Below are 12067 nucleotides of genomic sequence, written 5' to 3'. Positions count from 1 at the left end.
ACGCATGCTTTCTTATGCGAAAGCTTCTCCTGTGCTACAGTGTATCGTGCAGCATACCATGAGGTGGGAAAATAATGTTTGTCTCATGGGCCAGCTGGATTACAGAGTTGTTTTGTGCTTGTCTGTGACATGTTCACTGAAACAGCAAGGAGAGGTTGGGGATTTATAAAGCCAGTCTCTGGGGACTTTTAGAAAATGTAATTTACATGACTGTTCTCTGAGTCAGTGCTTCATCCAACAGTATTTAGAGCACATCTCCATGGAGTGCTGAAACTGAATTTCCATAAAGACCAACTCTATTGTCTTCATTGGGGCTTGTCAGTTCTGGATAGGCTTTTCCACTCTGCTTTCCAAATATACAGAAAACAGCCTCTCTGACAAAAATTGATGATTAAGTCACTGCACAATGTGATAAGCACACACATCCTTCCATACTGGGGGATCAATATTAGGGGTCAGTTAAATATATGAAGACTTATACATCAATCAACCATTTGATCACCCACCTAATAATGAGTAGGTCTCCCTGCCAAAAAAGCCAGTGACCCATTGAGCATGGACTTTGCGAGACCTCTGAGGGTATGCTGCAGTATCTGGCACCAAGCCATAAGTGGCAGATCTTTAAGTCCTGTTAGGCTGGGCACTCCATGGACACACTTTAACTTTAACAACAGTTAAAAGTTTCTGCTTTTTTAAACCTAGCTATGCTGTGCTGATGGAGCACTTCTAAGCACAGCAGAGCTTTTTGGTGGTTTGGAATGTTCTATATTTCTGTGATTAAATATAATTACCATTAGGAACTTTTTTTTACCTTTTAATGTGTTTCATTTGGACATTTATTAGTTTGCCTGTAATATAACCCTTGTGTTCCCAACACAACCAAGCTGTCCCAGTTTTAAGATTTGATTCTAATTTATATATCTATGGCAATAAAACTTGAACACTAATGTATCAAAAAGAAGAGCAAGATAACATTTTCTCATTTTGTATCTATTCTCTGTTCCAGACCATGGTTTATTTGGGTCAGAATGGCGGAAGAAGTGGTGTGTTCTTACCAACAGGAGCTTTTGTTACTATTCCAGTGAGAAAGGTAACTGATCAGTTGACTTTTTGAACTAAAGTGACTTGAAAAAGTATTCATACCTCTTAAAATGTTCCACATTTTGTCATGTTACAGCCCAAAAGATAAATGTATTTTATTGGGATTTTATATGATAGACCAACACAAGTGACACATACTTGTGAAGTGGAAGGAAAATGATAAATGGTTTTCAAGATTTTTTACAAATAAATCTCTGAAAAGTGTGATGTGCATTTGTATTCAGCCCCCTTTACTCTGATACCAAATATCTAAAATCTAAAACCAATTGCCTTCAGACTTCACCTAATTAGTAATTAGAGTCCACCTGCGTGTAATTTAATGTCAGTATAAATACAGCTGTTCTGTGAAGCCCTCAGAGGTTTGTTAGAGAAGCTTAGTGAACAAACGGCATCATGAAAGCCAAAGAACACACCAAACAGGTCAAGGATAGAGTTGTGAAGGAGTTAAAAGCAGGGTTAGGTTATAAAAAAAATATCCCAAGGTTTGAACATCTCACGGAGCACTGTTCAATCCATCATCCGACAATGGAAAGAGTATGGCACAACTGCAAACCTACCAAGACATGTCTGTCCACCTAAACTGACAGGCCAGGCAAGGAGAGAATTAGAGAAGAGGCCAAGATGCCCATGGTAACTCTGGAGGAGCTGCAGAGATCCACTGCTCAGGTAGGAGAATCTGTCCACAGGTAACCTATTAGTCATGCACTCCACAAATCTGGCCTTTATGGAAGAGTGGCAAAAAGAAAGCCATTGTGAAAAGCCATGTGGGGGACAGAGCAAACATGTCGAAGAAGGTGCTCTGGTCAGATGGGACCAAAACTGAACTTTTTGGCCAACGACCCTAAACATACAGCCAGAGCTACAATGGAATGGTTTAGATCAAAGCATATTCATGTGTTAGAATGGCCCAATCAACGTTCAGACCTAAATCCACACATGCTCTCCATCCAATCTGACAGAGCTTGAGCCATTTTGCAAAGAAGAATGGGCATAAATGTCACTCTCTAGATGTACAAAGCTGGTGGAGACATCCCCAAAGCTATAATTGCAGTGAAAGGTGGTTCTACAAAGTATTGACTCGGGGGGCTGAATATAAATGCACACCACATTTTTCACAGATTTATTTGTAAATACATTTTGAAAACCATTTATCGATTTCTTTTCACTTCACAATTATGTGCAACTTTGTGTTGGTCCATCACATAAAATCCCAATAAAATACATTTAGGTTTTTGGTTGCAACATGATAAAATGTGGAAAATTTCAAGGGGTATGAATACTTTACAAGGCACTATATCTGTGATTATAAACTAAGGAGGAATTCCACATGATGGGTTTGAGAGGAGGAGGGCTAAAGACAGTATTATGTGCTAATATGGTTTATCTACATGTTGTTTACTCTCCATGTCTTTCTGCCTGCATTAATGCCGCGTACACACGACCGGTTTTCCCGTCGGAATAAACTCTGAAGGTTTTTCCGACAGAGTTACGCTGAAACTGTCTTGCGTACACACGATCACACCAAAGTCCGAGCGTTAAGAATGCAGTGACGTACAACACGTACAGTAACCAATAGCCTCTGTTTTGTACTTGCTTCAGAACATCGTTTTTGGTTCGGAAGAGCATACAGATGAGCGGTTTTCCCGATAGGAATTGGTTCCTTTGGAAATATTTAAAACAGTTTCTATTTCTGGGTCCGTCAGAATTTTCATAAAAAAAAAGTCAGATGGGGAATATACACGATGGAATATACAATGAAAAGATTCCATCAGACTTTTTCTGTTAGGCCGCGTACACACGGGCGGACTGTCTGCCCAACTAAGTCCGTCAGACAATCTGACAGACAGTCCGTCCTACTTTCGAATGAACGGACTTGACCACACACGATGAACAGACAGTCCGCCGAAAGCTTGCGCAATGACGTGTACAGCACGTACGACGGGACTATAAATACGACGTCCAATACACTGCAATGCAACCTTTCGCCGTGTAAATCCTTTCTGAACATGCTCCATACTTAGTCCGTCGAACTAGCCTACTCACGAGCGGACTGTCCGCTGAAACCAAGTTTGGACGGACAATATTACGGAAATTCCAAAAGACTTAGTCCGCCAGACTGTCCGCTGAAAAAGTCAGATGAAGCCCACACACGAGCGGATTGTCCGCTGAAACACGTTTCAGCGGACCAAGTCCGTCCGACAGTCCGCCCGTGTGTACGCGGCCTTAGGCCGCGTACACACGGGCGGACTGTCTGTCCAACTTAGTCCGCTGAAACACATTTTAGCGGACAGTCCGCTCGTGTGTGGGCTTCAGCGGACTTTTTCAGCGGACAGTCTGGCGGACTAAGTCTTTCGGAATTTCCATAATACAGTCCGTCCAACTTTGGTTTCAGCGGACAGTCCGCTCGTGAGTAGGCAAGTTGGACGGACTAAGTATGGTGCATGCTCAGAAAGGATTTACACGACCGAAGGTTGCATTGCAGTGTATTGGACGTCGTATTTCTAGTCCCGTCGTACGTGCTGTACACGTCATCGCGCAAGCTTTCAGCGGACTGTCTGTTCATCGTGTGTGGTCAAGTCCGTTCATTCAAAAGTAGGACGGACTGTCTGTCGGATTGTCTGACGGACTTAGTTGGCCAGACAGTCCGCCCGTGTGTACGCGGCTTTAGACATTCCGCTCGTGTGTACGGGGCATAAGTGTTCTTTGGGAATATTTCTGACAACATAGAAGGGGAAGCTAAAGGAGGAGTGAAACGTGGAGCAACAAAATAGGGTATAAATTGGTCCTATACTAGATGGTACAGAGAAAGGACTTCTTAAAAAAAATGGTTAACTTGGCAAACCAAATGCATATATTACAATGTGTAAATGCTATAGGATGATGGCGTTTAACATAAAACACATTCAATTATAGGAAAAGTTCCAAAAGGAGGCTTCTTGATAAAAGATTGTAGCTCTAAGCTGGTTCCATACATCCGCAAAGACTCTCGTCGAGATTCCTGCTTTGAGCTTGTGTCTCCGGGTAGCCGCAGCTATCAGGTAATATCCAGTGTTTATAATTCAAAGTGAAAGAGGAGGTCAAAATGCCTAGCTAACACTTTTTATCAACTTTCCATTGTCAGTTTACAGCTGCCAGTCCAGCAGAGGCCAAGGACTGGGTTGACCAAATACAGTTCTTGGTGAAAGGTGAGTTTAACTTCACCCTTTTGTGCATATGTGTAAGATTTGTTTAAACAGTACTACAATTTTAAGGCATATGGAAGGGGTTATGAATTTCACATGATTGAAAAATGTATGCTGGTGAAAAAACATGCATTTCTCAGACCAGTAGCGTAGGAAGCCTTAGGATTGATTTACTAAAACTGGAGAGTGCAAAAGCATGGTAGCCAATCCGCTTCTAACTTTAGCTTGTTCAATTAAGCTTTGACAAAAAAAACCTGGAGGCTGATTGGTTTCTATGCAGAGCTGCACCAGATTTTGCACCCTCCAGTTTTAGTAAATCAACCTCCTTATGTTCGGTTCTTTTACAAGAGTTTGAGGCAAGATCATTATTGAGGATTTATATAATATGCAATGCAAGTTAATACACGCTAATAACTAACTATGGAATATAACTGTGGAATACTAATTCACATGTCATGGTAAAAAATGATACTACCAAGTCAAATTGGACTTTAAACAGGAGTGGGCAGATGTGATTTCAAAGTATTTATAAACCTAAAATCTATTTTTCATTATGTTTCGTGTCATGTCTCCCTGTATACATTTCTCTTGAGCAAATCATTTTTTGTAAACCTGTTGCAAAATTTCCCAACTGGAAATCCTGCCAGTAAGGATGAGCTCCCACAGCCCACAGCCCAAGTGCAGAGCCTGCCAGAAAGTCGGCGCTCCGCTATCACAGGCAGTGAGACATTGTCCCGAAGCATGGCTGCAGAGATCGGGAAATGTCTCACTGCCTGTGATTAGCGCAGTGCCGACTTCCTGGTGGGGTCTGCACGTGGGCTGTGCGAACACGCCGGAGCTCATCCTTACCTGGTAGTAACAGTATTTCTTATTGCAGGCAGACAATGCTAATCCACTGCCTCACAAATAGCAGAAGCATTTGTCAGCCTGCCATGTACGTTCCTTCAGTTGGCCTTTGGACTGCCTATCAAATCTAGAAATGTTCTCAGGTCTAGGAAATTGTAAAATACCTGAGAAGGGGGAAAGAAATGACCTGAAAGTGTCCATCTTTATTAAAGCAGAGGTCCGCCAAAAAAAAAAAAATTAAAAGCCAACAGCTACACATACTGCAGCTGCTGGCTTTTAATAATAGAACACTTACCGGTCCTGGAGTCCAACGATGACAGCATTGTGGCTGATGCTTCCATCAGCTGTCGGGTGCTGCCTCCGCCATTATGGGTAAAGGATCCCGGCAGTGTAGCCTTATGGCTTCACGCTGGGAACCCTACTGCGCATGCGCTCCTCTCTCCTACTGGCCCGGCGACAGGAGGAGGGAGACCTGCGGTGACGTCATGGGCCGAGACTCGGACGCCCGGAAGTAGGAACAGGATACCTGTCTTTGTGGCTCCGGGGGGGGGGGGGGGGGAGGAGACAAATGAGCGAAAGTTCCACTTATGGGTGGAACTCCGCTTTAACTTAAAGTGTTATTAAACCTAAAAGCAAACCTACCAATTCTTAGATGAGGGGGATGCATTCATTTTCTTTTTTAGGCTTTCTTTACTTTTAATACTTTACTATTTTCATCTGATGATCCAGCCAGTAAGTCTGTTATTTTTTAATGGAACAAGCTCCCCTGCAAATGTAGTATTTAGAGCATCGAGTCAGAAATTTATCACTGACAGGGGTGCTTAAAATGATCAGCTTTTATCCCAGAAGAAAAAAACTGTTGCTGTTACTGCTTTTGTAACTGCAGCATGAGTTAAAGTTTGTCTTTAGTTTGTTAGTGGATCTAAATCTGCTAGAACATCTTACACTCCCTTCCCTCCCAGATTAACATTACTGCTGTCTAAAGGTGCCCTTGCGCTCCTTCATTCAGAGTGTTTTTTTTAATGCTGTGGCGCCAGATGCCCCCTTCAGTGTTGCCTCTGCAAACAACACCAATACTCTGACTGGCATCTCTATGATTGTTTGCCATTGACACACCTGTTTGGGAATTCTTCCTATCTATTAGCATGCAGAAACGGCCCTAAAGAAAAAGGAGTCCCTGTTCCCCCCCAAAGCATGTTGGCTCGGTGTACTTACTGCTATTCTCAATAAACATCTACTAACATGCCATCTAACTTGCATCTTATTGGACACCTGCACTCTTTTTCTATTCACCTTTCTAAGTCTACATATGGAAATGACGCTAAAGCCATACCCGAAGGAAGCAACCCAAGCCCCAAGGGGGCTCACAAATTGGGCATATACCACTGAAATAGATCTCTTCCTACTCACCCAAGTTATCACCCACCAATGATTAGTGACTGATTGCGTCAGTCCAGTGCGGTCTCCAGCCTTAATCCAAAGTGGGGACACTCTAATTCAAGAGGTATGTTACTGGCCAGATCACAAGGTGAAAAAAGAGCAAAAAAAAAAAAGGCTAACAAAAATAAAATTAATGCAGCCATCACACCACCGGATTGGTTTTGAATTTAATACAGCTTTAAGTTAGCCAATAAAATATATTATTTAAATTATAAACTTTCTGCTTAAGAAAACAAAGCAATGAGGCATAAAACCAAGCAGACCAAATATAGATTTAGGATTTACATACTTTTTAAAATGGGCTACATGGTGTCATGCTCTCCTGAAAAAGACAAGCATATTTGAAGACCGCTTTCTGTGTTCAAAGTCTGAAAATACCCTAGATATGGGTAAAATTATGCATATACGGCTTAGGCATGCTTAACCATGTACGTGTAATGTCCTTTACAGCCATCTCTTTAACATATCTTAGTAAGATGTTCTTATATTTGCCCAGATATCTTGTCAACCTCCATACCATGTGAAGATGATGAGGAGTCCTATGATGACGTGGAAAGCCTAAATTCTTCTTCTATGGGTCAGCGTACTAGTCTGGACAGAGCAGATAGCCCAATGGAGGATGATGATGATATCTATGAGGTGGTTCCAGGTAAGAGGTTATCCATAATACAAAAGGGCATCATTGCACCCACACATCCTTCCAAAGGCTTGCTGTCTTTGCTCATTGTAAGCTTCTCTTTGTTTTATTATGCTAATGAGCCTACAGGCTCTGCTGGGGCTATTTCTCGTGTCCCAAGCAGATCAGGAAAAAAAAAGAAAGAAAACATTATTTCCTCAGCAAGTCATCGTCGTTAATGAAGTTTTACAAAAACAGATACAACCGAGGAAAAATAAAATTTCACAGGTGATAAATTTTTCCAATTTCCCTGGCAGAATTGGATCAGATTGTTAAATTAAGAGTGAAGGTGTCTGTTAGACAGCAAGGAGCGGTGATGGGTAATTTTATAGAGTGGAAAATTGAATCAAATTGCTACATTAAAACCCAGCTCCTGCGAGATTTTTCTCTAGCGCCGTCCACTTTGTCACTGTTCAGAGTCCATGTGCAGCTGTGCCGCAGGCTTCTTTTTCTGCACTGCTGGTCCTTTGGCCACTGCTGGTTGGTGCTTCCTGCACCGAGTTCGAGAGCCAACATTGTACAGGAGGAGGCAGGAGGTTCACAGAAAGGGGGAAAAAATGCTTTACAAGCACAAACAGCCATATTTGATGATTTTCACTATCTCAAGATATTCAGCTTTTGTTAATCTGTACTTTTAGTGTAAAAATCATAAGCTGCTTCTGTAGAGGTTTATCAGTTATTGATGGACTCCTCCAACCAGGAATGTAAATGCAAGCATCAACACTAGATAAAGCAGGGATATATGCCTGTACCCATTAGGTGGGGGCTGAGCTCACACCATCTTGCCTGCAGGCTGACTTCATGTCAGGAGAAGTCATCATTGATGTCTACTGTGATCACAGCTGTCAGAACTATTGACAGTATTGTGTTTGCTGAATGTATCTCACACTCTGCGTGTATTAATTGAACGTGATCAGCAAATGCAAAGCTAATGATATACTGAGAGTAGTGGACACAATACACAATAAGTATCAGTGTTGACACCCAGTCAACCTGTGATTGGATTTTATTGAGCAGCAGTCTGTGATTTGGCTTTGGTGATGAGGCAGTCTGTGATTGGGCTTTGGTGATCAGGCAGTCTGTGATTGTGCTTTTTGTGAACAGGCAGTCTATGATTGGGCTTTGGGAACAGGCAGTCTGTGATTGGATTTTGGTGAGCAGGCAGTCTGTGATTGGGTTTTGGTGAGCAGGCAGTCTGTGATTGGGTTTTGGTGAACAGGCCAGCACACTTGCTGCATGTGGTGTGCACATGGCTTTACAGTATACTAATTTTACTTTTCAATCTGATACCTCCAACTGCGGTCTCACCTTAGAAGCCTGTAGTAGCAAGGTAAAGCTGTCATCCTATGTGGCACTGCCAATATCTTGCCACAGTATCTTGCCACAATAATGGTTTTAAGAATCCTTTTTGATTGTAAGCTCTCACGAGTAGGGCCCTCTGAATGCTCCTGTACTGGATTGAATTGTAACTATACCATCTCAATTATATAAAGCGTTCTTCAAACTGTTGGCACTGTATAAATCATGTACCGGTATTATAATAATTGCTTTCAGAAAAGTGGGATAAAACCCACAACAACACACATTTTTGGGCAGCCCTTATAAAGCTAAGGTACACATTTTGTGGTCCCATAGATTGATCTTTTTAGGTTTCTTAAGCTGGCCATACACCGTTTTTTCTGTTCAGCCAGTTATGTAACAAATTCCCCTATCCACCACAAACGAAGTGGAAGGAAGAATCCCCCTAGCCCCCTTCCTGAGGCATTGTATTCTTTAGCTGCACCGGCAATCTGCGGCTGATTGGCTGCAGAAGCTGATCAAGAAAATATTTCCAACATATATTTATTTATTCCCATTAGGTCCATATTTTAACCAGAATGTATTATTTAAAAAAATAATGATTATTATTTTTATTAGTATTATTGTTTTTTTCATTGAGCAATTGTATAATCAGTTTTATATATGTATATCTCATATTAACCAGAATATATTATTAAAATTTTTTATCATAATATTTTATTTATTTTTTTTACCCAATTTATGAACTGAAATGGCATAGATTAAGGTTGCACAGATACCGGTATCGGTGCCGATTCTTAGCATTTGCACAAGTACTTGTGCAAATGCTCCAATACCCAAACCGATACATTTGCACTGCTATTTCGGAATTCCTGTCCGAATAACATGCGGTTTCGCGCAACCCAGGCTTGCCATAGAGACTTCAGCCTGGGTTCAGCCAGGAAACCGCATGTGGTTCCGACAGGAGTCACACTGCATTCCTGTTCAAACCGCATATGATTTTTTGCAGTGCGATTTGAACCCATTAATTTTGTATGTGCTGAAATCGCACCGCAAAGGTTATCGGTACTCTGTATCGGCGAGTACTTGACTGAAAGTATGGATTCATTTTTTTGTTCTCATATTTGTCCTAAGTTTTTGTATACAGCATTATTTTGACACTTTCACTACTATTGGCTGTTTAGTTTTGAATATGACTCTAAGGCAGGGATAGTGTATTGGTTTGGAGATGTCCATATCTTCTTTCTAGCCCTGAAGAAGGGGGCGCTCTTGAACCCCAAAAATGCATTGACTACTTTTTTAAGGTTGAACATAGTTTTTATTGTTACAAGATCAGTGCAAGTAAAGAATACAAAATGGTAGTACATTTCCAAAAATACATAAACATTGAGGTACAGGTATATAGGCATAAAGAACTGCGAAAATAACAGAGCTGATTTATACCCAGTTTAAACATAAACAAATGAAGGAATCAATTGATGGGGAAGAGAGGGAGGGGGTGCAAGAAGGAGGGGAAGGGGGCAGGGGAAGGCAAGGGAGAGGGAGAGAGGGAGACAGGAACCCCGAAACAGGAATCACTTAGATTAATTCTACAGCCTCCAGGGCGGATCTGGGATAAGGACCTGATGTCTAACATAGGTCGCCACAGAGGGGGAGAGGGAAGGTGAAAGGGAACCAGTTAGGAGAGGGCGCACATAGGGAAATGAGAGCATAGGCCTGCAAGCCGTGTGACCCCCAGAATGGCGTCCCAGGTAAACGTTTAAAATACAGGAAGGGACAGTGTCCTATCGGAGACCACTCAGGAAGCCCGGTGAGGCCGAGTGATGGCGCCAGATAGACCACAGGGCAGTGAACTTGTCATATCTGTCATCCACCTTCGCCTGTAGCTCCTCCATGACCATCATATCATTAAGAATTTCAACCCATCCAACCACCGACGGGACCCGGTCCTTCTTCCAATAAAGGGTGATGTTATGACGGGCAGCAGAGAGGAGGAATCTAAGGAGGCAAGTTTTGTGCCTTTTAATGGAGCCAGGTATAATGGACAATAGAGCAACCAAGGGCGAGGGGGACATGGTAGTCTGATACATAGCATTATATGTCTCAAAAACCTTATCCCAAAAAGGACGTACCATAACACAATCCCACCAGATATGAAGGAACATACCTGTCGCTCCGTGACACCGCCAGCACACATCCGTTGAGCCGGGGAACATCCTGCGTACCGAGACTGGAACTCTGTACCACCGTGACAGTAATTTATAATTCTTTTCCTGAGTGAATCCTGATCTGGAGGATTGGTGGGTAAGGATAAAGGAGGTATGCCAATGCGATGGGGTAATTTCAGTCTCAATGTCAGCGGACCACTTATCCGTGTATGTAGGAAGAGAGGTGTAAGTGAGAGATTGGATTTCTTTGTAGAGAAGAGATAGCGTATGTTTCGGAGTGTGGGGGAGAGTGCAAAACTCCTCAAACAGGGTGAGCGGTCTATGAATGTTGCCGGATTGGAAGAGCGAATTGCAAAATTGGTTAATGGATCGCTCAGAAAGCCAGTCCAAGCCAGGCAAAAGTGACAATGTTACCAGGTCCCTTAAGCGACCAGTGGAAGGGTGAACAAATTGAGTAGCCGTGGGCCAGTCCTCCCTGCGGTATGCTCCAACATGGGTAGCCGAGAGGAGAGTGGGAAGGAGTGGGTTATCAAAAAGGGAGGAAAGAGGGCTAGGATCCGTGGACAGGCCCGTTTTACTATATACTTCATACCATTTGGTCAGGACTGCGACCGTCAGAGGGGAAACCCCACGGAGCGAGCGGAACGTAGCGTGATGTCCCCATAAAAGGGTCCTAAGATCTCTGGAGGTCATGTCCTGTTCGATAATCACTGAGGGTTTAGTTAGGGGTCTCGGGAACCATTCCAACAGTCTGGATAATAAAGATGCTGTATGATACAATTGAAAGTCAGGTAGGCCAGTGCCCCCGCGAAGCTTAGGGGCACATAGAACCTTATGTTTCAGTCTAGGGGGGTGGCGTAGCCATACAAATTTGATTATCGCAGAGCGGAGGGAGAGGAAGAACGCTCTAGGGAGGAGTACGGGGAGGGTTTGGAACAGATACAGAACCTTGGGCAGTATGTCCATTTTAATGACATTCTTCCCCCCCCACCAAGTAAGTTTCAAATTGTGCCAAGAGTCAAGGGAGCGCCTAAGGTTGGTCAACAGGGGGCTATAGTTCAAGGAGTAAATGTCTTGCAGGTCCCTCGGGATTGCAGTCCCTAGATATTTAACAGAGAGTGGTTGCCACCGGAACGGGTAGTTCCTTTGCAGGGCCGCCAGGTCCGTCTCGGATAGAGAAATGTTCAGGGCTTCAGTCTTTGCTATGTTAAGTTTGAAATTACTATAGCTACCGAAGCGGTCTAATTCCGCGAGAATATGCGGTATGCTAGTTTGGGGCTTCGTGACATACAAAAGTAAGTCGTCAGCATAGAGAGACAGCTTGCGGGGAGCCGAGGGCGTGGGAATACCGTGAA

General features: G+C 43.0%; 1 protein-coding gene across 1 annotated transcript in view; it reads left to right on the top strand.

Moving 5' to 3' along the window:
* SKAP1 (src kinase associated phosphoprotein 1) overlaps positions 1–12067 on the top strand; it is a 647014-nt gene that overhangs the window by 485800 nt on the left and 149147 nt on the right. The window contains exons 6-9 of the mRNA XM_077459761.1: positions 1007–1090; positions 4015–4139; positions 4223–4286; positions 7066–7218. Coding sequence (XP_077315887.1) covers positions 1007–1090; positions 4015–4139; positions 4223–4286; positions 7066–7218 — 426 coding nt within the window. The remainder of the gene's footprint in view (positions 1–1006; positions 1091–4014; positions 4140–4222; positions 4287–7065; positions 7219–12067) is intronic.

Source organism: Lithobates pipiens, unplaced genomic scaffold (assembly GCF_037356315.1).
Source record: "Lithobates pipiens isolate NorthernLeopardFrog02 unplaced genomic scaffold, aLitPip1_a1.2 Scaffold_28, whole genome shotgun sequence".
NCBI classification, from domain to species: domain Eukaryota; kingdom Metazoa; phylum Chordata; class Amphibia; order Anura; family Ranidae; genus Lithobates; species Lithobates pipiens.
Note: the sequence above shows the minus strand (reverse complement) of the source record. Positions and strands in the feature narration are given on the sequence as shown.